Below are 27,407 nucleotides of genomic sequence, written 5' to 3'. Positions count from 1 at the left end.
AGTAGAATCATACAGCAATTATCCTTTCGTGATGATTTCACTTAGTATAATATCTTCAGTGTTCAACTATATTGTAGCATGAGTCAGAGTTTCCTTCTTTTTTGAGGCTGAATAATATCCCATTGTACCGTATTTTGTTTTTCCGTTTATCTGTCAGTGGACAGTTGGGCTGTTTCTACCTCTTGGCTATTGTGAGTAATGCTGCTATGGGGTGTACAAAACACTGTTTATAGAGGCCAAATAACTTACTATGTGGATGCACTAAAGCTTAATTAACCAGTCTTCTATACCGACTGCTTCAATTGCTCCCAAATTTTTATGATGCTGAGCAGCGCTGCAGTGAATGTTCATGCAGTTAATCTTTGTCCACATCACTAAACAGATTCTTAAGGTAAGCTTATAGAAGTAATATTTCTAGCTCAAGGAGCTTGTGCTTATTTCCCCCTCTCCTGTTTTATCATTTATTTTTATTTTCCCCCTCCTCTTTCTAAAGAATTTAATGTCTTGGATTTTTCCCTAATATTATTTTAAAATTATTGGAAGAATATAAGCTCAAACAACTCAGAGATATATTAATTAAAAATAAGGTGTCCCTGCTCTTTCTGTAACACTGTTTCTCTGAGATTGGCAATTTAATAGTTTGGGGATAGTCCCATGGTATACAAATCAAAAAAAAAAAAAAAAAAAGAGTCTTTTGTTATCTCGAAAATTACATGTGCGAACTTCACCATAACCCTTAAAGTGACAACCCTTGGGAGCTGCGGCATACCTGACAAGGGTGTCCCGTGGATGATAATGGCGATGCCCTTCCTGTTCTTGGCCATGCGGCCTTCTGCAGAAATATCAATGCCCAGGTGGCGCGCGATCGCCTTGCTCACTGGGTTGTTCTCTACTTCTCCAACCTCTTCCGTCGAGTGGCTGTCAACACTCTGTATCTTGTCAGCTGCAAATTAAAAATATACGTGTACAAGTGCATGCCCATGGGCACGCCCAGAATTCATACAGTCTGATGGAAAGGAGAACCACTTTTTCTTCTTGAACACTGCTGTGGCACAGTGGCAAATTATCTGCTGCACATGTTGTCACAGTTCCCACTCCCCCCCTGCAGTGGATGGGAAGTGCCCTTTATAGCTGATAATTTGTCGACAGCTACTGGAAGTGAAAATACAGATACCCTTATTGACTCTTAATTCTATTTCTGGGGGAATATCTCCTGCTGAAAAAATAATACTGGAAACTAGCTGAATGTGCAACATTAAGGGGAATGGCTGACTAAGTGATGGTATATTCCTACTACAGAATTAATACACGGTAGTGCTAAAAGGCTCAAGGGTGCATTTTAGGGAGAAAAGTAAAAAGGCACTGGACAGTCTTCCCACTTCTCTTAGAGAGAACCAGTACAAAACATTTAAATGTTTGGTTACTTTGAAACATTATTTTTTCCAGGCTTTCCTCATCCTCCTCTTCATCCGGGTAGGTCTTGGACTCGACTGTGGGAATGTGCCGTTCTTCAGGGTTGGACGTGACAGAGATCCCTTGGCTCAGTGAGGTCCTCTTTGTACTGCCAGAGGTGCCTTGTTCTGATGAGGGCATATCTTCCTCTTCTGCCCGAGAAACAAAGAACAAAAACATGGGGGAAGTGTTGGGAGGGGGACAAGGGAGACAGGTATGGAAAAAGAAAGAGACAAAGTGGAGAATCACTGACCTGGTTACCATCACCCTGGACTAGCCAAAGCCAAGGAACAAGATCTGCAGTCAGTTGGCTGTTAAGAAGGTTCTCTGCCCAGTGGCACCTGGGTGGCTCAGTCACTTAAGCATCTGACTTAGGTTCAGGTCATGACCTCGTGGTTTGTGCGTTCCAGTCCTGTGCTGGGCTCTCTGCTGTCAGCACAGAGCCTGCTTCAGATCCTCTGTCTCCCTCTCTCTCGGCCCCTCTCCCGTTGGTTCTCTCTCTCTCTCTCTCTCTCTCTCTCTCAAAATAAATAAACTTTAAAAAAAAATTTCTCTGCCCAGAGTGTTTCTACATCTTAACATTAAAAAGACTAAAATTATATATTTTCTCCAGAAAATTTAGAAAATTCAGAAGAGCAAGAATTATACAACTCATCTGCAAAAGAGATGTAGATAGAACAAGAAACAGTGACCGAGGAGTTGCAGCTGCACTTTATGATACCAGGCCCGCAGAGCTGTGGCCTCTCAGATCCTTAATTTTAAATTTTTCAAAGCTGAACTTGGGATCATGTTGTATATACCAATTTGTAGCCTGTTTTCCCCCTAAATCTGTCATGAACATTTGTCTATGCCATTGCCAAGTACACCTACCAATTTGTCTGCCTAGAACCCTCCTCACAATCTCAGTGGGGTTGTTGGGCTGTGACTGTACAAAATGACCCCCTTTACCGGGCCTGTTGATGGGGGTTGACACTGTCTTTGTTTAGAGGTTGGATCTGAGGCAGAGAGGTCGGAGGTCTCCAGTGACTGGCTTCCCTGGCCGTGGTGCAGGAAGCAGGGAGGATGGTCTGCACGTGAGCAGAGGGAGCACAGGCTCAGGGAAGCCCTGGGGAAAAGCCGAGTATGCACCTTCCTGGCTCCCTCTGAACCCGTGGGTCCCTGTTCTCGGCCAACTTCCAATGGGCCAAATGAAAAAACGAACCCACAACTGTACTGTGTAAGGACGGGGACGAGAGCAACAGGGTCCTTCTCTGATTTTGTGATGCCCTTTACACATGGCAGCACCCCCAGCGTTCTGTCCCAGTGGTTCTGAGTTCCAGTGTCTCCCCTCCCACCACCTTCCTGGTTGTGGGCTCTCAAAGACAGGGCCTGTTTCACTGATCTGTTTACAGTGCTTCAGCTCCGTTCGTGGAACACTGTGGGTGCTTGTTAAAGGCTTAACTAGTTACCCTAAAATTCTTAGGTTGAAATCCTACTCCCCAGTACCTCAGAAAGTGGCTATGTAATAAAGTTAAAAAGGGGTTATATGGATGCCCTATTCCACCCACACTCCAGTATAACTGGTGTTCTTTAAGAAGAGACTAGGACAGACACAGACAGAAGACCATGTGAACACCAGGGGAAGACAGGCAGCTACAAGCCAAGGAAGGAGGTTCTGCAGACAATGACCCAGCTGACACCTGGATCTTAGGCTTTGAGCCTCCTGAACTACGAGAAAATAAATTTCTGTTGATTAAGCCACCAAGTCTGTGGTCTTTGCGATGGCAGTTCTGGTAAACTAATAGTGCTCAATGACACTGACCAGGAGATTGAGGGCAAAGGTGGTCTTCTTCTCTCATCTTCTCCTTTTAGGACAAACTAGTATTCTCTGACTGGCTCCCTTGAGAGACAAGACGAGCCCAAGGTCAGGAGAAAATGGACTCCATTCCATTCATTCATTCACTGTTATAGCACATGTTATTGGGCACCGTGACGTATCAGGTGCAGTTCCATGCTTTGGGGTTACAAGTGGGGAATGCATGATCACTGCCTTTATGGGGGCTTCTTATTGGGGGGGGAGACAGGTATGAAGAAAACAATTACACATGTGATGACTATTACACAGAAGAACAGGGAGGGCACATTTCCAAGATGAGGGCATGATAAACAGGAAGGAGAAGCATGCATCACGACAAACTGCACGGTGCTACAGGTCATCAAGGACCCCTGACGCTCAGGTGCACAAAAGGGAGCCCATGGATGGATGGTGGGGTAATACAGGGGCGCTGGGCCAGAAAGGGGCACATTATGAGAGCACAGTCCAGTTTTATGATTGGGGTTTGGCTTAAAGACCGTGGAGGGCCAACCTCATCCTTGGGGGAACCCCCACTCCTGACCTCTCTTAGGACACCAAGTTGTACCCTGTGTGACATATTCAAGCACACACAGAAGCCACGGAGTACAGTGGTTACCGTCGTGGATGCCAGAGTCAGAGAGATCTGGGCTTGAATCCTGACTCTGCCCCTTCACACTGTGGACCTGGTGTCTCAGTGCTTTAGTCTCTCAGGTAAGTGTGTAAAGCCTAAGTGTTCTTCTATCCCTCTATTAGCTGTTTTTAAGCCTGAACTCCCCACTAGACTCTAGTGGGAGCAGAGCGTATCCCTGTCTCTGCATTCATACTGTGGGGAGAACAGGCCCATTTTGTGACGTTACAGATGAAATATGTGAGGCACCAGCATGTGCCCAGCATGTGGCAGCTGCTTGGTAAGTGGCCGGCCTCCCAGCAGGGACCCTTCCAGGGCGCCAGCGCGGTGGCTGAAGCCAGGCTCTCGGTCCTGAGCTCTCACCGTTTTCCTGGGCCAGACTCTCCAGAAACTTCGCCTTCATCTGTTCCTCTTTGGACCGCTTCATCTCCTTAAAGTACTCATAAACCTCTGGGGGTAGCTTTTCCCCCGGAACACGGGGAGGCAGCAGCAGGGTGTTGTAGGAATCGTAGCCCTTCAGCATTCGCAAGATCTGCAAGAGGACGACAGGAACTGCTGCTGGGTGTGCTAGAAGCTTTCTCCTGATGGTCCTCGGAGGGTCTGCTTACCCACCAGGTAAAACCCCTGCTCCTTCCTGTACAAGGGGCCTTTGGAGAGGTCTAGAAAGTAAGGCCGGGCCCTGAAGCTGGGGATACAAGATCTTGATTTTTGCCCCATTTGAGCCCAGGCATTTCAGATGTGGAAGAGAATTTTCCTCTTATTTTACAAATATCATATACTGTTTTCCTTTCTTTCTTTCTCTTTCTTTCTTTCTTTCTTTCTTTCTTTCTTTCTTTCTTTCCTTTTTTCCCTTGACAAAAGTACAGAACTCCATTATCCACTTTGAGCTACATGTCTTGAAAAATACTGTAGTTAGAAATGTTATACAAGGGAGGAAAGTGGTTGTCTCACAGAGGATTCAGGGAGAAACAGATAAAATGGTATTAAGCATGTGTGTGCACGAGTATGTGTTGGGGGTATGGGGGTAGGGAAGGACTATGTATTAGGGTTATCAGATAAAATACGGGATGCCCAGTTTAATCTGAATTTTAGATAAACAGTGAATAATTTTTTAGTACAAAAATGCCCACATAAAATAAGTCATATGTTTTTTATCTGAAATTCAAACTTAACTACGTAATTTGTTTTTCTTTCTACAAAATCTGGTAACCCTAGTGTGTATGTATATTTATAAAACCAGTGCAACAAGGTTCTAGAGAGCGATCACTTCCTGTATGGCCTAATTTATGTGAAAAATCTGTTTTGTTGAGTAACCTTTCTCCAGGATCACTATTTTTGGTTGTGTGAAAACCACTGTTAAGAAGCTCATTCTAAAATTTATATGGATGAACAAAGAGCTAAGAATAGTTAAAACAACTGAAACTAATAATCCTATATGTTAATTATACTTGAATATAAAACATGGTAAAAAAAAGGGAAAAAGAAGAGTCAAAACATTAATGAAAAATAAAAAGAGAGGATCGCCCTACTAGATATTAAGACTGTTGAAGCCGGAGTAACAGACAGCGTGGGACTGATGTTGGGACAGACAAACTGGCCAATCACATGATGTAGAGAAGAGAGCTTGGAAGAAACCCACTCATACATGGAGTTTGATTCAGGAGAGAGGCGGCATGGCAGGTCAGTGGGCGAAAGGAAGGAATATTCCAAAGACTGGGTGATGGAGACATACAAGGGCCTGGACAACTTGCTTCAACTGGGGCAATTCTAAAGAGACAGCCCAGCGGTAGAGCTTCCTGTGGGGTCTGCTGAGGTCTCTGCTGTAATCTTATCACAGCTCATCTCTCTGCCTGGCACCGCTTGCCTTATTCTTCACTGGTGTTGCTCCTGAGACGGCTCCCTACCAAATCTGCATACACATCTCGGAGTCTCAGACTCTGCTTTGCATTGAACCTGGCCCACAACAGAGGATGCAGTGCCAACATGAGCCATTGAGCGTTTCATGAATACCTAATGAAAAGATTCCTTTCCAGAGAGACAAATTCCCCTTCTGAGAAAAACTTCGAGATGCAGAATCTAAATTGGGTAGAGCATAAATATTACATGTAAAGAAGACAGAAGATTTAAAGGCTGAGTTGGGGGAGGGTCCAGAGGAAGCAGAACCACCTTAGCTAAGCCATTCCCAAATTCCTGACCCACAGACAACATGAGATAACAAACACTTATTGTTTTAAGTTGCTAAGCTTGGGGGAAATTTGTTTTGCAGCAATAGATAACTAATTAATAAGCAAAAAAGCATCAGACTTCATGAACAGCAAAACCTTAGGAGAAAACAATGGAGCAATGCATTTAAGATATTCAAGTGCAGAAAATGTGAGCCAAGGATATGGTATCCAACCAAACTTACCTTCAAGCATAAAAGCCACAGATAAATAGTCATGAATGTATGTGTACTCAGGGAATAGTGTTCCCATGATCCCTACCTGAGGAATCCACTAGAGAATGAGCTTCAGACAATAGAGTGGTTACTGAAGAAGCTTCATCACAAGGACTGGTGTTGAACATTGAATGTATTTAAATATAGAACTAAAACTAACTGATAGAAATTAGGTTCTGACATCATAATATTATAAGCTCTGACATGACAGATACACCACAAAAAGCAAAACATGGAGGGAGTGTACATGAGATGATTACCCAGCAGGCATTAATTTAAAAGAATATCTTTTTTTTTAATTTTTTTTAACGTTTATTTATTTTTGAGACAGAGAGAGAGACAGAGCATGAACGGGGGAGGAGCAGAGAGAGAGGGAGACACAGAATCGGAAGAAGGCTCCAGGCTCTGAGCCATCAGCCCAGAGCCCCACGTGGGGCTCGAACTCACGGACCGCGAGATCGCGAGATCGTGACCTGAGCTGAAGTCGGACGCCTAACCGACTGAGCCACCCAGGCGCCCCAAGAATATCATTTTAAATTAGAGGATGGTGAGAAGAGAGAAAAAGAGATTAGTGGCTCATTTCATAATTTCTCACAGTAGGGAACTAAGAGGCAGTTTCTAGAAAGTGGGGTACTAAGCAGTTCATACAGCTCAGCCTCAAGGTAGCAGAACAGGATGGAGATAGTAAAAAGGGACCTGGAGAGATGACGTGGAACAGAATAGAGAGCCCATAAGTAGACCCAAATAAATATAGTCAACTGACCTTTGACAAAGGAGCAAATGCAATACAATGAACAAAGACACTTTCCAACTAACAATGCTGGACCCAGACACCCACATACAAAATACCCAAATCTAGGTAGACCCAATATCTTTCACAAAGCTTAAAATGGATCATAGGCCTAAACGAAAACCATACAATTATAAAACTCTTAGAAGGTGATATAAGAGTGACCTAGGGTGTGGTGATCACATTTTAGATACAACACCAAAGGCATGGTCCATGAAAATAATAATTGAGAGGGTGGACTTCCTTAAATTTAAAAACCTCTGCTCTGCAAAAGACAATGTCAAGTGAGTGAAAAGACAAGTTACCGACTGGGAGAAAATATTTGCAAAAGATGCATCTGATAAACTTGTGTTATTCAAAATATTTAAAGAACTCTTAAAACTTAACAATGAGAAAACAAATCACCCAATTAAAAAATGAGCCAAAGACCTTAACAGACACCTCACTGAAGAAGATATACAGATGGCAAATCAGTATATGAATAGATGCTCCACGTTGTATGTCATCAGGGAAATGCAAATTGAAATGAGATACCACTACAGACTTATTAGAATGGCCAAAGTCCAAAACACTGACAACATCCAATGCTGATGAGAATGAGGAGCAACAGGAACTTTCACTTATTGCTGGTGGGAGTGCAAAATGGTATGACCACTTCGGAAGACAGTCTGGCAGTTCTTATAAAACTAAATGTACTCTTACCATACGGTCTGGCAGTTGTGCTACTTGGTACTTATCCAAAGGAGATAAAAATGTATGTCCACACAAAATCTGCACGTGGATGTTTATGGCAGCTTTGTTTATAACTGCCCAGATATGGAAACAACCAAGATGTCCCTCAGTAGGTGAATGGGTAAATAACCTGTTATGTCCAGACAACAGAATATTATTTAGTACTAAAAAGAAATGAGCTATCAAGCCATGGAGGGAACTTAAGTGCATATTACTAAATTAAAGAAGCCAGTCGGAAAAGGTATACTGTATGATTGCAACTATATGACACTCTGGAAAAGACCAAACTATGGAGATAGTAAAAAGATCAGTGGTTGCCAGGAGGTGGGGGGTGGGGAGGGATGAATAGGCAGAGCAGAGAGGATTTTTAGGGCAGTGAAAATACTCTATATGATACTATAATGCTGGATACATGTCATTATACATTTGTCCAAATCCAAGGAATGTACAACACCAAGAGTGACCCCCAATGTAAACTGTGAATTTTGGGTGATTATGAAGTATCAATGTAGGTTCATCAATTGTAACAAATGTACCACTCTAGTAGGGGATGTTGATAATGGAGGAAGGTATGTATGTGTGTGGGGCAAGGGCCATATGGGAAATATCTGTAACTTCCTCTCAATTTTGCTGTGAGAAAAAAGTTTAAAACAAGTACATGGAGGAACAATTGGAAAATATGTAGCCCTGAACAAACAGAAAAAAAAAGTGGCAGATTCAAGCCCTAACATAATTATATTAAATGTAAATGGTCTAAATACACTAATTAAGGATGGAGACTGCCAGAGTGTATTTTTGTTTTTAAAGATTCAGTTACATGCTGTCTACAAGAAACTCACTTCAAATATGACAGCGGCATACATTCTTTACTATTAAAGTTTTAGCACGCATTAGTTTTTCAATTAGTTGTTTAAAATGTGTAATGAGATCACAAAGAAGTAATAAATTCTGCTCAGAGCAAGGGTCAGGAAAGGCTACAGAGTGGACTTTAAATTGACAAGGAAGGGCTTAAAGTGAAGAAGAGGCAAAGGTTAGGAGGAAATTAGTTGTCCATGCAGAGGGAAGAGCACAGGTACATGGTAGGACCCAGCAGGGATAGGAAAAGGAAATTTGGTTTTGGCCTCTGCTCACCTTCTCTTCTAGGAGATACTGTTGGTCAAATTCTAAGGAGTAAAACTCAATGGGGAAGTTGCAGGGATTCTTTACCACCACCTCAGCCTCGTCTCCAGGTGCATAAGGCAGCAGTGGCCCCAGCTCCAGAAAAGAGGGACTAAATTCCAACCGTGGCTCAAGACCCTGCCCCTCTACCAGCAGTGTAAGCTTTTGAGGACTCTGGGCAATCTGGAAAACCAGGGTTTGGCTGTAGAATTTCTGGAAATCATAAAAAACAAAACAAGCATCTTAACTTTTTGTGTTATATGCTCTGTAAACCTGAAAGCCACTGTGGGGACAAAATTGAGAGAAAACTTTTGGGGCACCTGGGTGGCTCAGTCTGTTAAGCGTCTGACTTTGGCTCAGGTCATGGTTTGTGGGTTCAAGCCCTGTGTCAGGCTCTGTGTTGACAGCTTGCTCAGAGCCCGGAGCCTGCTTCGGATTCTGTGTCTCCTTCTCTCTCTGCCCCTCCCCTGCTCACACTCTGTTTCTCAAAAGTAAATAAATGTAAAAAAAAAAAAAAAAAAAAAAAGAGAAAACTTTTCATGTAAAATTACATGAGAGTAATTTATATTACTGCATTAATACTAGGTTTCTAGCATGCTAGGCACTGTACAAAGTGCATCATCACTCGTAAAAGGCCCTCTGAATACCACACTCAGATCCTTCAGACCCTCTAGTGTGTTCAGATGGGCCACTGTCTGCACCCCTGGGCTCTCATTTCATGGGCCCTGCTGCCTATGGGCAGGGAAGGGTGGAGCAGAAGTGCTGGGGATTAATCCCTTCCAGGAGCAATTCTCAAACATTGACTCAGGAACTACCACATAAATATCCCAGGTCCCTTGCTCCTGGGAAGAGATAATTCTGAAATATGCATTTTGTCTATTTCCACAGAGTTTCCCAGTAGGATTATGTTCCAGTCTCCAAGGTAGCTGGCTCATTCACATGCCTTATTAGCTGCCTGCCTTTCCCTGATCACCTTCTACTTCTCCATCAGTGTTTCCTACACTTTCCAAATAATCTGTTTGCACTTGAATCCTTGTCTCCAAGTATGTTTCTTGGAACATCTGAATTAATATACAGAAGTTATTTGAAAATACAGTTAAGCAGTGGGTCAGGAGTAATCAGCTGGGGCATTCAGTTTATCAGATATAATTACAATCTGAATACCAGTGAATAGTGATATCAACTATTCTAATCTGGTTTTTACTGGGGGACCTACTAAAAATGTGGAATCACAGGCCCCAACCTTAAATATCCCACCTTGACAGGGGCAGGGTAAGGCTGGGAATTCTGCATTTTTAACCAGATGCCCAGGTCATTCTGATACAGGTGGGTTCATGGCTTGGGTTTGGAGGCCATGAGTGGCTTCATGATTTGAAGAGCTCTTAACTATCTTAGCTCAAGGGAGAAAATCAGATGGATGGAATGCGTATGGACATATATACACACCCAGAAAATATCAATTGACGGAGACAGTAAGAGAATGAATTATTGACTAACTAACAGTTATGGGCTTAGCACCTTCTGACCCAAACTTCTATATTTTAATTGCTTTTTATGGAAATATTTCCATAAAAATAAACATTTCATTCATTTCCTTGTTTCCTAACATAGTGTTCTGCACATATATTATAACATCAGTGATTTCTCTTGTGCTGCTGATGCTGAAGGAAACATAGGTGTGGATTGTATGCATTGCAAAGCTAACCAATTAATTGTATACAGCCAACAAATTCCCCTCTAAATTGGTGGAGATATTCTATTAACTTTGACCAATTCCAACTCAACATATATGGAACCACCTGAACAAACCTTTCTTTTTTTTTTTTAAATTTATTTACTGATATGTCTCTCATTTAACAAACTATCCAAAATCTTGACAACCCTGACAGTAACACCCCTTCAGACTCTCTAAGAATGACAAACATATTAATTCTCTTTTCTGTTGAAAGGGTTGGGAGATTCTGATAATTCAAGAAACGGGCTTTTTAAAAAATAATCAGATATGAAGTCATTTGCTTTTCTTCTTTCTCACTACAGACTCTTAAAAATTTCTTCAAAGCATTTCCATTACCAGGAAAATGGGAGTTAACTGTAGGTATTCTGTAAAACCCACATGGGTTTTTTTCTTTTAAAAGACTAAAGTAGAGAAAGACATCTCCCTGATGCCTTAGGCTTTGAGCACAAGTCTTTACAGTGTAATCTCTTGAGACCCTCTCTGGCTCTAGGATTTTATTTTATTTTATTTTATTTTATTTTATTTTATTTTATTTTAATTTTTATTATTTTTTTTAAATTTTTTAAAGTTTATTTATTTTTGAGAGACAGAGAATGAGCAAGGGAGGGGCAGAGAGAGACGGAGACACAGAATCCGAAACAGGCTCCAGGCTCCGAGCTGTCAGCACAGAGCCTGACACTGGCTCAAACTCACAAACTGTGAGATCATGACCTGAGCCGAAGTCACTTAACCGACTGAGCCACCCTGGCGCCCCGGACTTTATTTTTGCTGTGTGCTTTGCTTGGAGTAGCTTTGTGTTAATGGCATTCACACACACACAAAAAAAGTTTGTGAGGCCCGGGTGGTATGTCTACCAGGAAGTATCCCAACTACTGATGGTAACAGCAAATAGTTATTGAGACACTACATAGAGAGAAGTATGCTGTGTATTTTATTCACATTAATTCATATAATCTTCAAAATGACCCTAGGAAGTAACTATTGCAGGTTGATAATGTCTTAGTTGAAACCCTAGGGGCCAGATGATTTCAAATTCAGATTTTTAAAAAGGTAAATGCTGTGCATAGACCCCATGTTACATAATGTCCTCAGCAGGGCCCGAATCAGGTCCCCTATAATCAAACACTAGTATTTCCGCAGTTACAATGTTTGACTCTGCAAACTAAGTGGAATAAATAAAGGTTAAGTAGTCTCCTGTCAGTTCAGATTAGGTTTTTCTACCAAATGAGTTTGGGCCTGAAACTTATGAAATACCCCCCCTCCCCCACCTCCCCAGTTTCTGGAGCTTACTGGATTTTAAAATTGCATTAAGGATTTTTGCTTGGGATATTGTTATTTTCCATTCTATCTATAAGCAAATTGAGGTTTAGAGAGGCTAAGGAATTTACTCAAAGCCATGAAATCTCTCAGTACAGAAGCAGAAGGCCACTAACCCAGGTCTGCTGATAAAAGTCAATGTGCTAGACAGATCTGATTCTGGAACTGGTGTTCTTAACTACCAGGCCACACAGCTCCGACATGAAACAAGCACTTGATGTCTTTATCACAATAGCGAGGCAAAGGTCACTCAAAAATTCCCTAGAGTCCTGCCTAATCAAGTGTGGCCTTTGAGTAAAGCTCAAAGAGACCCAGAGACTCCGAATGAAACCACATTTCTTCAAAGCTTACCTCTTCTTTAGGCATGAATTTCACTTGCACGTTGGACCTCTCATCAGGATCCAAGACCCCAGAAGTGGGCTGGATCTCAAAGATTCGTGTCTTTGGCTTTAATTCAGCACGTAGTTTCCGTCTTAAGTACTTTGGCATGTGTTTCTCCAGCTGGTTAACAGATAATTAGACAATTAGATCGTCTTCTATGGAAAGCAAATTTATTCTATCCTCCACTCACCCAGCCTACATTTACTGAGTCCCTTCCAGGTGTCAGGGAAGGTGTAGATACCAGGACTACAAAGATGACTGACACATCTACCAGACGGCACGGCCTGGTAAGTCCTTGAACGCTGGGCTAAGGGCCTGGATTGTATTTAGGAAGCCATGGTTGTCACTGCACGTCTTGGGAAGAAGAGTGAAATAATGAAAGTGAAGGCCCAGAATTCCATATCTGGATTAAATGGAGATGGGAAAAAGGGGACCAGTGGGTTACAACCCATTTACCTTGCTAACTGGCTTATGGCTCAGGAAAAACCATTTGCAAGGGACTTGGAGATGATTGGAAAACTGAATAGTCTCCACGAGGCACTGTCCACACTGAATTGTGGCAAACTGCACCTTTTCACAAGACAGTGTCATCGCAGGAATGGTCACCTTGGCTTGGAGACAGATGTGAACTGTTGGCCCTCCAACCACCTAGAATGGGCATAAAATTGCTGTTACCACGTGGCATGGGGTTGGGGGAAGAATCACGGCTCTCAAATAGCAATTGATTCATCCTAGGGGTAACTGGCAAGCAGAGCTCGTAGCTGGGGAGGATCAGCTGGGCCCAGCAGTGCATCTTACCTTGATGGGTAGAACGACCTCTTTGTTTCCAACTGAGAGACTGGCCCCTTGTGGGTCAAATTTCACTTCGAATGTTTCCGTTTCACAGTAAGGCAGATTCTTTACACGATCTAACTCAGTACTGAAACCTGGACCCAGATAAACAAAATTTCTTTGTGGGAAAGAGAAATGGCAAACAAGAGCTGCAGTAGATAGAGCCCTTCTGGGGTCAAAGTATCAATTAATACCCATGACCATTCAAAGAATCAATTAACGGCCCAAGAATTCTTTCAGCTGATCCCAGAAGAAGCATGAACACTACTCCAGAAGATCAGTACACGTGGGCACCCTGTTAGAAATGACAAAGTGCAAGAAGAAAGGGTCTCCCCAGTCTGGTTACCCGTGTCATGAAGGATGCGCTTTTCTGCATGGAAGGACACTGGGAAGTGACTGGTGTTGGTGATCTTGATGATGTGTGTTCGGATGTCACCAAGGATGATGTAGCCAAAGTCCAGGATATACTCTGGCAGCTGGACTCTGAAACAGTTAACAAGGCTCTCTTTACCAGTCACTTTTCCAAGAGTGACTATGCTATTCTCTTCTATCTCCTGTGCACAGTTCTGACCTCAGAACTGGAGGACAGAACAACCACCCTCCAGACAGGAGGCTATAGAAGCAAGATTACTCCCCCCTCCCCCAAAGTTCACACTGCTGTTTCAGCCATTCCCAAAACACATTCAGTGTGGGCCCTCATGAACCTGAAGCCAGGCCTATCCATTAAACAAAGCCAGAGGTTTCTGCCTTTCAGAGGCAGAGACTTGCTTGGCTGGCTGGATGCTAGAAGATAACAGATACAAGACACAAGTAGATTTCATTTCTACATGATCAACCATTAATTGATTCAGGCAGCATTCCAGTGGGCAACACTGTTTGCTCTGCTATCCTCTGAAACAAGCCTACCATGGAAGGACACTCACTTGGCTAGTCTGCGACGACTCCGGTAGCTGAAGTCATCTGTGGAATCAGGGATAATTGTTTTCTGATGTTCTATGGAATAGCCTTGGACTATAAGTCGCTCTACTTCCATCTGGAGCTGAGCACTTAACTGGAGCAAGAGAAAAAACCAAGTCAGCAAATTCTTCTAGAATATGCGTTTTCAATGGGGTCAAATCACCTCTAAGAGGGAAAAAATTGCTTCATGGAGGGGAGAATGAAAAAATTTTAGATATTACAATGATTTATGGCATTCCAAAAGGCCACAGTACATAAACAGATATACAGTATAGTTGTGGTATTAAAATATTCACAGGGGTGTTGGGTGGGGTAAAGAAACTAGTACATCTATATCATGAAATACTAATGAACAATGAAAAGGAATGAACTATTGATATTGATGGATTTCAAGGCCATTATGCTCATTGAAAAAAAAGCCAGTCTTAGGGCACCTGGGTAGCTCAGTCGGTTGGGCATCTGACTCGGGCTCAGGTCATGACCTCACAGTCCGTGAGTTCGAGTCCCATATCGGGCTCTGTGCTAACAGCTCAGAGCCTAGAGCCTGCTTCAGATTCTGTGTCTCCCTCTCTTTCTGCTCCTCCCCTGCTCATGCTCTGTCTCTGTCTTAAAAATAAATAAAAACATTAAACAAATTTTTTTAAAAAGCCAGTCTCAAAAGGTTACATATTGTATAATTCCATTTACAGAATATTCTTGAAATAACAAAAGTACAGATTCAACAGAGGAAGATGGCAGCACAGGTGGATGCTGGGCTCACATCGTCCTGCTGACCACTTAGATTCCACCCACATCTGCCTAAATAACCCAGAAAACCACCAGAAGACTAGCGGAATGGACTCTGCGGAGCCAAGCATAGACGAGAGGCCCAGGGAAGAGGGTAGTAAGGGTAGAGAGGTGGTGCGCACTACACGGACTGGCGGGAGGGACCGGGGCGGTGGAGGGGCAGCCAGCCCACCAGGCAAGACAGAGCCCCTGAATCTGGCTTGCAAAAGCAGAGGGGCCAGATGGAGTGTGTTCTGACAGCCAGTGGGACTTAACATCTGGAATGTTATAAGTCAACAGCTCTGCTCCGAGAGCGGGAGGGCTAGAGGACAACGGGAGGGAGAGTTGTTGAGCCCCAGAGGACAGAGCTCGCTTGGCAGGGAACAAAGGTGCTCGCCAGTGCCATCTCCCTCGCCCATCCCCCAGCCAAAATCCCAAAGGGAACCAGTTCCCCTCATGGAACTTGCTTGTACTGTGCAAACACCCAACTCTGTGCTTCTGTGGATCCATCCCTCTGACAGGTCTGCCTCCCTCCTGGTGCCACAGGGCCCCTCCCGAAGCGGACCACCAAAGGCAAAGCAAGCTGAGCCTGCCCCTCCTGCCCCTGTGCATCTGTGGATCCACCCCGGCTAACACGCCAGATCCCATCAAAGCAGCACCACAAGCCTGGCAGTGTGCAAGTAGCCCAGACAGGGGCCACACCACTCCACAGTGAGTCCTGCCCCTGGGAGAGGGGAAGATAAGGTACACACCAGTCTGACTGCGGCCCCGCCCACCAATGCAAGTTATTCCAGACAGCACAGGGGAAGAGCCCTGCAGTTCCGTGCCACTCCAGGGACTATACAAAATGACGAAATAGAAGAATTCTCCTCAAAAGAAACTCCAGGAAGTAGCGACAGCTAATGAACTGACCAAAAATGATTTAAGCAATGTAACAGAAAATGAATTTAAAATGATAGTCATAAAATTAATCGCTGGGCTTGAAAAAAGTATAGAGGACAGCAGAGAATCTATTACTACAGAGATCAAGGGACTAACAAACAGTCAGGAGGAGCCAAAAATGCTATAAACGAGCTTCAAAATAAAATGGAGGCAACCACAACTCAGATTGAAGAGGCAGAGGAGAGAATAGGTGAATTAGAAGATAAAATAATGGAAAAAGAGGAAGCTGAGAAAAAGAGAGATTAAAAAATCCAGGAGTATGAGGGGAGAATTAGATAACTAATTGACACAATTAAATGCAATAATATATGCATAATTGGGATTCCAGAAGAGGAAGAGAGAGGGAAAGGTGCTGAAGGTGTACTTGAAGAAATAATAGCTGAGAACTTCCCTGATCTGGGGAAAGAAAAAGGCATTGAAATCCAAGAGGCACAGAGAACTCCCTTCAGACGTAACTTGAATCGATCTTCTGCATGACATATCATAGTGAAACTGGCAAAACACGAGGATAAAGAGAAAATTCTGAAAGCAGCTAGGGATAAACGTGCTCTAACATAAAAAGGGAGACCGATAAGACTAGTGATGGATCTATCTACTGAAACTTGGCAGGCCAGAAAGGAATGGCAGGAAATCTTCAATGTGATGAACAGAAAAAAATATGCAGCCGAGAATCCTTTATCCAGCAAGTCTGTCATTCAGAATATAAGGAGAGTTAAGGTCTTCCCAAACAAACAAAAAACCAAAGGAATTCATCACCACTAAACCAGCCCTGCAAGAGATCCCAAGGGGGATCCTGTGAGACAAAGTACCAGAGACATCGCTACAAGCATGAAACCTACAGACATCACAATGACTCTAAACCCATATCTTTATATAATAACACTGAATGTAAATGGACTAAATGCTCCAACCAAAAGACATAGGGAGTCAGAATGGACAAAAAAATGAGACCCATCTATTTTCTGTCTACAAGAGACTCCTTTTAGAGCTGAGGACACCTTCAGATTGAAAGTGAGGGGATGGAGAACTATCTATCATGCTACTGGAAGTTAAAAGGAAGCTGGAGTAGCCATACTTATATCAGACAAACTAGACTTTCAATTAAAGGCTGTAACAAGAGATGAAGAAGGGCAGTATATAATAATCACAGGGTCTATCCATCAGGAAGAGCTAACAATTATAAATGTCTATGCGCCGAATACCGGAGCCCCCAAATATATAAAACAATTACTCACAAACATAAGCAACCTTATTGATAAGAATGTGGTCATTGCAGGGGACTTTAATACCCCACTTACAACAATGGATAGATCATCTAGACACATGGTCAATAAAGAAACAAGGGCCCTGAATGATACATTGGATCAGATGGACTTGACAGATATATTTAGAACTCTGCATCCCAAAGCAACAGAATATACTTTCTTCTTGAGTACACATGGAACATTCTCCAAGATAGATCACATACTGGGTCACAAAACAGCCCTTCATAAGTATACAAGAATTGAAATCATACCATGCATACTTTCAGACCACAATGCTATGAAGCTTGAAATCAACCACAGGAAAAAGTCTGGAAAACCTCCAAAAGCATGGAGGTTAAAGAACACCCTACTAAAGAATGAATGGGTCAACCAGGCAATTAGAGAAGAAATTAAGAAATATATGGAAATAAATGAAAATGAAAATACAACAATCCAAATGCTTTGGGATGCAGCGAAAGCAGTCCTGAGAGGAAAATACATTGCAATCCAGGCCTATCTCAAGAAACAAGAAAAACCCCAAATACAAAATCTAACAGCACACCTAAAATAAATAGAAGCAGAACAGCAAAGATACCCCAAACCCAGCAGAAGAAGAGAAATAATAAAGATCAGAGCAGAAATATAGAATCTAAAAAAACTGTAGAGCATATCAATGAAACCAAGAGTTGATTTTTTGAAAAAATATACAAAATTGATAAACCTCTAGCCAGGCTTCTCAAAAAGAAAAGGGAGATGACCCAAATAGATAAAATCATGAATGAAAATGGAATGATTACAATCAATCCCTCAGAGATACAAGCAATTATCAGGGAATACTCTGAAAAATTACATGCCAACAAACTGGACAACCTGGAAGAAATGGACAAATTCCTAAACACCCACACGCTTCCAAAACTCAATCAGGAAGAAATAGAAAGCTTGAACAGACCCATAACCAGCGAAGAAATTGAATCAGTCATCAAAAATCTCCCAACAGGGGCACCTGGGTGGCTCAGTCGGTTAAGCGGCCGACTTCAGCTCAGGTCATGATCTCACGGTCCGTGAGTTCGAGCCCCACGTCGGGCTCTGTGCTGACAGCTCAGAGCCTGGAGCCTGTTTCAGATTCTGTGTCTCCCTGTCTCTGACCCTCCCCGTTCATGCTCTGTCTCTCTCTGTCTCAAAAATAAATAAACGTTAAAAAAAACATTAAAAAAAAAAAAAGAAAAAAAGAAAAATCTCCCAACAAATAAGAGTCCAGGACCAGATGGCTTCCCAGGGGAATTCTACCAGACATTTAAAGCAGAGATAATACCTATCCTTCCCAAGCTATTCCAGAAAATAGAAAGGGAAGGAAAACTTCCAGACTCATTCTATGAAGCCAGTATTACTTTGATTCCTAAACCAGAAAGAGACTCAGTAAAAAAAGAGAACTACAGGCCAATATCCCTGATGAATATGGATGCAAAAATTCTCGGTAAGATACTAGCAAATAGAATTCAACAGCATATAAAGAGAATTATTCACCATGATCAAGTGGGATTCATTCCTGGGCTGCGGGGCTGGTTCAACATTCACAAATCAATCAATGTAATACATCACATTAATAAAAAAAAAGATAAGAACGGTATGATCCTGTCAATCGATGCAGAAAAAGCATCTGACAGAATTCAGCATACTTTCTTAATAAAAACCCTCGAGAAAAACGGGGTAGAAGGAACATACTTAAACATCATAAAAGCCATTTATGAAAAGCCCACAGCTAACATCATCCTCAATGGGGAAAAACTGAGAGCTTTTTCCTTGAGATCAGGAACACGACAGGGATGTCCACTCTCACCGCTGCTGTTTAACATAGTGTTGGAAGTGCTAGCATCAGGAATCAGACAACAAAAGGAAATCAAAGCATCAAAATTGGCAAAGATGAAGTTAAGCTTCCACTTTTTGCAGATGACATGATATTACACATGGAAAATCTGACAGACTCCATCAAAAGTCTGCTAGAACTGATACATGAATTCAGCAAAGTCACAGAATACAAAATTAATGTACAGAAATCAGTTGCATTCTTATACACTAATAATGAAGCCACAGAAAGACAAATAAAGAAACTGATCCCATTCACAATTGCACCAAGAAGCATAAAATACCTAGGAATAAACCTAACCAAAGATGTAAAAGATCTGTATGCTGAAAACTATAGAAAGCTTAAGAAGGAAATTGAAGAAGATATAAAGAAATAGAAAAACATTCCATGCTCATGGATTTGAAGAATAAATATTGTCAAAATGTCAATACTACCCAAAGCTATCTACACATTCAATGCAATCCCAATCAAAATTGCACCAGCATTCTGCTCAAAGCTAGAACGAGCAATCCTAAAATTTGTATGGAACCACAAAAGGCCCCGAATAGCCAAGGTAATTTTGAAGAAGATCAAAGCGGGAGGCATCACAATCCCAGACTTTAGCCTCTACTACAAAGTTGTAATCATCAAGACAGCATGGTATTGGCACAAAAACAGACACATAGACCAATGGAATAGAATAGAAACCACAGAATTAGACCCACAAAAGTATGGCCAACTAATCTTTGATAAACCAGGAAAGAATATCCAATGGAAAAAAGACAGTCTCTTTAACAAATGGTGCTGGGAGAACTGGACAGCCACAGGCAGAAGGGAGAAACTAGACCACTTTCTTACATCATTCACAAAAACAAACTCAAAATGGATAAAGGACCTGAATGTGAGACAGGAAACCATCAAAACCCTCGAGGAGAAAGCAGGGAGAAACCTCTCTGACCTCAGCCGCAGCTATTTCTTACTTGACACATCTCCAAAGGCAAGGGAATTAAAAGCAAAATGAACTATTGGGACCTCATGAAGATAAAAAGCTTCTGCACAGCAAAGGAAACAATCAACAAAACTAAAAGGCAACCCACGGAATGGGAAAAGATACTTGCAAATGACATATCGGACAAAGGGCTAGTATCCAAAATCTATAAAGAGCTCACCAAACTCCACACCCAAAAACCAAATAATCCCGTGAAGAAATGGGCAGAAAACATGAATAGACACTTCTCTAAAGAAGACATCCGGATGGCCAACAGGCACATGAAAAGATGCTCAACGTCGCTCCTCATCAGGGAAATACAAATCAAAACCACACTCAGATATCACCTCACGCCAGTCAGACTGGCCAAAATGAACAAATCAGGAGACTATAGATGCTGGCGGGGATGTGGAGAAACGGGAACCCTCTTGCACTGTTGGTGGGAATGCAAACTGGTGCAGCCGCTCTGGAGAACAGTGTGGAGGTTCCTCACAAAATTAAAAATAGACCTACCCTATGACCCAGCAGTAGCACTGCTAGGAATTTACCCAAGGGATACAGGAGTACTGATGCATAGGGGCACTTGTACCCCAATGTTTATATCGCACTCTCAACAATAGCCAAATTATGGAAAGAGCCTAAATGTCCATCAACTGATGAATGGATAAAGGAATTGTGGTGTATATACACAATGGAGTACAACGTGGCAATGAGAAAGAATGAAATATGGCCCTTTGTAGCAACATGGATGGAACTGGAGAGTGTTATGCTAAGTGAAAGAAGCCATACAGAGAAAGATACCATATGTTTTCACTCTTATGTGGATCCTGAGAAACTTAACAGAAGCCCATGGGGGAGGGGAAGGAAAAAAAAAGAGGTTATAGTGGGAGAGAGCCAAAGCATAAGAGAGTCTTAAAACCTGAGAACAAACTGAGGGTTGATGGGGGGTGGGAGGGAGGGGAGGGTGGGTGATGGGCATTGAGGAGGGCATCTTTTGGGATGAGCACTGGGTGTTGTATGGAAACCAATTTGACAATAAATTTCATATATTAAAAAAATAAAATAAAATAAAGTAAAATAAAATAAAATAATAAAATAAAATAAAATAAAATAAAATAAAATAAAATAAAATAAAATAAAGATGAGCACAGGGAGAAAGCAGGCTTAATGGTCAAGAATGGACTATTAAGAGAAGAATATCAGGGAGGGGTGAAGGAGGATTTTGGGATTTTGCTTTCACTTCCCACTGGGGGAGGGCCGACTTTATTTACAAGATGGGCTGCTCTGCCTCAAGAGACCAACTGTTGGCTTGGCTTCCACCTTGGAGGCACCATGCTGAACCTCTTTGGCTGCCCCCTCCCCCACTTAGCTGTTGGCGACCAGAGGGTTCTATTCTGAATCTACCCTGCTTACTCGGTACACTTCCCAGGGAATCTCACCATTCCCTGTGATCACAATGGCCATCTGGTGACTCACAGCACTTTCTCCAGCCTCTCTCCTCAGCTCTCTAGCCCATGGGGCCAGCTCCCCATGGGAACCTCACTTGGATGATGCTCAGAAATCTCAGATGTAGTAACAAACCATCGGAACTCAGATCCCTTCCTCCTCTCCCCTCAAACTTGCTCTTCCTCCTGAGTTTCCCATCTCACTTCTCCTCCTCCTTACTTTGTCCGTCAAGAAAGACACTTGAGGTAGGGGTCACCTCTGCCCCACCCCCACATCCAACCAATCCCTAATCACTGACCATGCCAACTCCGGAGTATTTCTTGAAACTACTCGATTCTTTCCACCTCCTGTGTTATCACTCTTGTTGACAACACCGCCATCTCTCATCTAGAGTTACTCCATCAGCTTTTAAAAACTGAGCACATCTCAGCACATCTATCCTTATTTCTCACACACACACACAGACACACACACACACACACACACACACACACACACACACACACAGAGACCACAACCCAAACCCCTGAGAGCTTCTCAGGGCTTCACAAGGCAGCCAGAGAGATTTTTTAAAGATGCAATTCTGATTACCCCAGGCCCCACTTGAAACACTTCACTAACTTGCTGTTGCCCTCAGAATAAAGCTCAAAACCCTTTAATAGGTTCATTAGGGGGCTCCTTACCTCTCCCCCTTCTTTGCTCTAGCTATAGCTTCTTCTCCTTTCTGTTCCTCAGAGAGACCATGACCTTCCTGCCCCTGGGTCTTTGTACCTACCATTCTCCTCCCACATTCATTCTGTGCAGGGTGAAGCTAATCTTACCTCAGAAGATTCATCCTCGGGCAATTCCTCAGTTATCTCTAAGTGGTCAAGTGTCTCATAGTTGTTGTACTCTTTTTCTAGGTTTTTTCTGGCCTGATTCAAGAAGGTTTCATACTTTTCATTTCCTGTGGGATTGGAAGGAGAAAGAAATCAGGATGGTTAAAAATACATGAATCATGCCTAAAACACAGACTGTCAGCTCAGGGTCCATAAAGTCAGAAGGGAAGTGAACTTTTTGGTGCTTTACCTGTCATGTTTTCTCTGCCTCAGAGGGTGACATAGTTTGTGACTGAGTTCAATTTGTAGCAGAGACCCCACTGAGTTTAATGAGATTATGCTTTAGGGAGCTAACAGCTGGTTCACAAGAACTTGATGGCAGCAACATCCTAAGTCACGCATTGGGTGATCAACCAGATCGCGGCTTCCTCGATGCTTTCCTGGCTCTAGCACTGAATGCTGCATGACCTAGGAGCCCCCTCTGTGCTGGACACACCCACACGGCCGGTCATCCTTTAAGTGACTTCTCATTTTTGTTAAATCTCAGTAAGCAAAGGACTATATCTGCAACTCTAACTGTAACGAAACAAGCTCCAGTCCCCCAAATCAGGGATGCAGGCAATCAGGGGAAAGATTTCAGACACTCATGTTCACCAGTAAGCCAGTGCAAATTCGAATGCTAGAGGGACGAGGTAGGCAGAGAAATAAAGTGCCTACTATGGAGCCATAGGAAGCACTGTACTTGTGATGAACGGGAGCATGGGAGACCCAACGGATAGTATTCAGAACTAACAGTATTCAGATCTCAATTCTTCGAAAGCCCTCTGCTGGCCAAACATATCTACTGCCAGCAGGGCCCCTGGTTTTCAACCAAGTGGCAAAGACTTTGAGAGCTGGACTAACTTCTGGCTGGTTGGAACCCTAGATGGTAGAGTGTAACATGGTGTTAGATTCACTAATATTTGTGTTGTAGTTTCAGGGAGCAATTAGGATGTAAATAATTATCATCGGTAGATGAGCCAGTGACTTTGGGGATCAGGGGTGGAGGAAAGGCTCAGTGTGAAGGCTTAGTCTGAAGCTGTCTGTGGAACGCAGATTTCAAGGAGCTCAAAGGAGTTACAAAGAAGAGTGAGACCTTTGTCTTAACGCTCTGTTCTATATCCCATGTCAGGAAGAAAGAGCCAGAGAGTCCATGGCCAAGAGAGCTGCTCAGCTGAACTTGGGGATTTGCCAAGATAGAAGTCTTCTGATACAGAGGGATGGCTCCAGGGACCAGATATTACCAGAAAAACCTTGGCTAAGCATGTGCGCAGACAACTAATTAAAGTCTGAATTAGCCCCCAAACTGTGTAATGCCAAAATAAGGAAGGGGTCTGAACCTTGGTTGCCTTTGTGTACAGTTTATATTTTGCAAATGCTACTCCTTGGAGTAAGATCAATCTTTGCCTCTCAGCGGTCATCTGTGAGTGTGCCACGGTAGGGACAATTCAGGGAGAGATTATAGCTGGAAGAAATGTGTGCTGGAGGAAAAGGCCTCTGGAAGTGCAACTTTCTGATCTCTCTATATGTAATTCAGTGATGGCAAAATTGGCCAGGGGTCTTAATTTGGGACTTCTATGGACCACATCCTGTCTCATTAAATACAGGTCACCAAATCAATTTCAACTCGAATTTGTTTTTTTGTTTTTTTGTTTTTTAAGAAATGAGGAATGACACAGGAACTTAGTGAGTACCAAACAAATCATGTGAGTACCAATCAGCCTTCAAATAAGCAAAGCTAAAATGTACCTTTTGTTCCCCAGTGGAAAAATAGTATAGTAGGTAGTATTACCTTGAAGTTTCCTGGGGAGATCGAGGCTGATTCGGGGAAAGATTCCCTCACCACGCAGAGTGATGTTTTCTGGGTCCAGGTGGGCAATCTGTATCTGGAAACTCCTTTGAAAGATCTCAGGTACTCCAGGTAAGTAGTAAACCTTCAATACCTGCTCTTTATGTGCACTGATAAAACCCTACATAGCAGAAAGACCGGAATGTTAATATTTACAATGGACTCCTGCTTCTGGAGATTTAATGGACTAGATAGTCCCACTGGCCTCTTAGGCTGATCATTTTCTATTCACACCCCTCACCCAAGATTCATCTTATGAAGCTATGAGAAAATGACAAGTAACCAATAAAAAATAGGTAGGGTATGTGAACAGGTATTTCATAAAAGAGGAAATATGAATGGCAAATAAATGCAGTAAAAGGTACTAATCCTCATAAGTGACCAGGGAAATGAAACTAGGATTATAATAAAAAATTTTTAAAACACATATTAACAAAATTTACTAAATTTCAGTGAGAGTATGTTTACATCTGTTGGGAATACCAATGGGGAAAAAACACTGTGAAAAACGTTTTAGCGCTCTTATCAAATTGAACATCTGCATAGTCCATGACCCAGAAATTTCACTCCTAGGAAAATTCCCTAAGAAAAATGCTTCCATTTGTACATCAGGAGGCAGGTACAAGAATATTTGTAGCAGGATTGTTTCTAACAGCAAATTTTAGCGAGAAAAAATCCCAAATGCTTTGACAGGAAAAAGAAAAATTGCTTTCAATATAGTTATAGAAGGGATATTATTTGATAATGAAAATAAATGAACTATAGCTACATGTGACAATGTGCACTATTCTTAGAAACATGATACTGGATGAAAAAAGCAAAATGCACAAAATTACATTACTGATGCCATTTTCATAAAACTCAAGATAAAATAAAATCCCATAAAAGAAACTTTCCAAGTTTTGGGATCAAGTATACTTGTTTCGTTTACTATGCTATGCTATCCTCAGTGCTAGAAAAATGCCTGGTCATGGTAGGTGCTTAAAAGTTTTCGTAAATTAATAAACTAAAAGCACTTTGTTTAAGGATACATACATGTGTAATAAAACTGTATTTTAAAAAGGGATCAATAAAAGCAAGTGGAGAAGAGGCCCTTGGCTTCAAGGACTTAGAAGGGAAGTGTGATGACAGAAGTGGAAATAAACCATTCTTTTTTTTTTTTTAATTTTTTTAACGTTTATTTTTGAGACAGAGAGAGACAGAGCGTGAACAGGGGAGGGGCAGAGAGAGAGGGAGACACAGAATCTGAAACAGGCTCCAGGCTCTGAGCAGTCAGCACAGAGCCCGACACGGGGCTCGAACTCACGGACCGTGAGATCATGACCTGAGCCGAAGTCGGACGCTTAACCAACCGAGCCACCCAGGCGCCCCATAAACCATTCTTATAATTGTGAAAAAAAATCCATGGGGCTATATTGTCTTGTTCACACTGGAGCCCCTGGTACCTGTATGGTGCCTGGCTAATGCAGGATTCAATTAATACTTGATTAATAAATGAGTAAAGTGCTTGGATTTATTATTATTATTGTTATTATTATTATTATTATTACTATTAGGTTTATGATAACTATTTTTAGTTAAAAAAATCACACCCATAATCCTGACAATGAATGTTTAGTGTAATATCATGTGCCATAGGGCTATAGCTTGCAGGTTTGAACTTGGGTCCCTCCTACCACTGTCACATGGCCACTTACTGAGATGGGCACGATTAGGGGCACTCCAGGCAGAAGGTTGTCTGGCGAAGACAGGGGGTCAGTCAGAACCTTGAACTCAAAGCCAACTTTCCCAGTGTTCTTCAGCGTGATTTCATTCTCTGTGACGTGATCAAACAGCTTGAGAGGAGAAGAAGAGTGACAGCTATCAGCTACCCTTTGGGATACTGCTATCATCCTGGGAAAGGTGGGTGGACAAATACACTTCACACACACAGATTTCATCTTTCCTGGTGTAGACACTGGCCAATCCAATCCACATTTCAGTAGCATCAAAATGTGCCCTCTGGAGCTGGAGGAGCACTGGACGCCAGAAACCTGGCTCTTTGTTAGCTCTTCTAGCAACTAGTTTAAGTTAGTAGAGCCGTGTGTGGGGTGTTCTAACTCTCTGCACCTCAGTTTCTTCACCACAAAGAACTCATGACAGAGGACCTCAAAATTAAGCTTTCCTATGCCAATGTTTATTTATTTTTTGGATAAGATTTGAGTCTAGAATTAAAATTTTTGCATTCATATAGAGAGACATGGGAGTAGTAGGCAAGACATGTTCTTTTTCCTGAGATTTTACTGACACAATTCAGCAGCTGAACAGCAGGCCCAATAACCACAAAATAAGGCCACTTCAGGGGTTCTTAGGATAAGATAGGGCAAGGACTGGCTGCTTCAAAGAATACACTCTGAGCTGACCCAAAACAGAAGACCCTGGAGATAAGGAATGAAAGGGAATTGTATTTGGTCAACTCAGTGGACAAAGTCTCAAAAGGTGTTGGGTGAATTTACTTTTAGGCACAATTTTTAACCTATAAACACACATGCACACACACAATTCGATAATTATCCATGCAGTAGCTATACAACGGCAGTCTGACTTCCATTAAAATTTGGTAGAGATACGGTTCCGAGTACATAACACAAAATCTAATTGGGAAAAGAAGATGTACAAGAAATAGAATCAATAATTATTCCAAATCAAAAATTAGAATGTGCATTATATTATGGCAAAGAATATATTTAAATGCCAAGAGAATGCAAGGTAAGAAAAAGATAACTGAAAGCTGAAGAGCTGAACTGAATCTTATAGTATGTGTAGATTTGGGGTTGGCAGAGTGGAGGATGAGAGGGATTATATAAAAGGAAGTATTGAGGCAAGAAGGACTGGGATGTATTAGGGTCAGTGGGTAAACCAGTTTGGCCACAAATGGATGAATGGCCTACAGTGAGAAACTAAGAGAAACCAAATTTAATGTGTAAGGGACATCAGTTAAGTTAATAGAGGGGCTTAGGATCCCCTCATCCAGGTGGAGGAGCTTGGTTCTGATCCAATGGATGACAGAGAAAGGGACTCATGATTGGAGGCCTTCTCTGACCCATGCACAGTATTGACCCGGCACTTTAATAACCACAAGCACCTGGTGAGCTAGGTACTGCTACCCCATTCCTAGCTGATAGATGAGGGGTACTGAGGCTTGGAGATGTCAGGTGATATGCTACATAGTCAGTAGGAAG

General features: G+C 42.3%; 1 protein-coding gene across 7 annotated transcripts in view; it reads right to left on the bottom strand.

Annotated features, from left to right (window-relative positions):
* Window positions 1–27,407, bottom strand: part of HYDIN (HYDIN axonemal central pair apparatus protein) — a 415,179-nt gene that overhangs the window by 104,187 nt on the left and 283,585 nt on the right. For all 7 annotated transcript variants that reach the window (XR_013552530.1, XM_078438955.1, XM_078438961.1 and 4 more), the window contains 12 exons: window positions 25,884–26,021; window positions 24,130–24,307; window positions 22,302–22,426; window positions 14,219–14,346; window positions 13,642–13,778; window positions 13,263–13,390; window positions 12,921–13,112; window positions 12,435–12,584; window positions 9,005–9,244; window positions 4,278–4,446; window positions 1,425–1,604; window positions 770–943 (listed from right to left, as the gene is read on the bottom strand). Coding sequence is in view for 6 of the 7 variants with exons in the window: in XM_078438955.1 (XP_078295081.1) it covers window positions 770–943; window positions 1,425–1,604; window positions 4,278–4,446; window positions 9,005–9,244; window positions 12,435–12,584; window positions 12,921–13,112; window positions 13,263–13,390; window positions 13,642–13,778; window positions 14,219–14,346; window positions 22,302–22,426; window positions 24,130–24,307; window positions 25,884–26,021 (1,939 nt within the window). In the remaining variant the exon portion in view is untranslated. The remainder of the gene's footprint in view (window positions 1–769; window positions 944–1,424; window positions 1,605–4,277; window positions 4,447–9,004; window positions 9,245–12,434; window positions 12,585–12,920; window positions 13,113–13,262; window positions 13,391–13,641; window positions 13,779–14,218; window positions 14,347–22,301; window positions 22,427–24,129; window positions 24,308–25,883; window positions 26,022–27,407) is intronic.

This window comes from Panthera onca, chromosome E2, assembly GCF_046562875.1.
Source record: "Panthera onca isolate mPanOnc1 chromosome E2, mPanOnc1 haplotype 2, whole genome shotgun sequence".
Classification (NCBI taxonomy): Eukaryota; Metazoa; Chordata; class Mammalia; order Carnivora; family Felidae; genus Panthera; species Panthera onca.
This window is presented reverse-complemented; position numbering and strand designations above follow the sequence as displayed.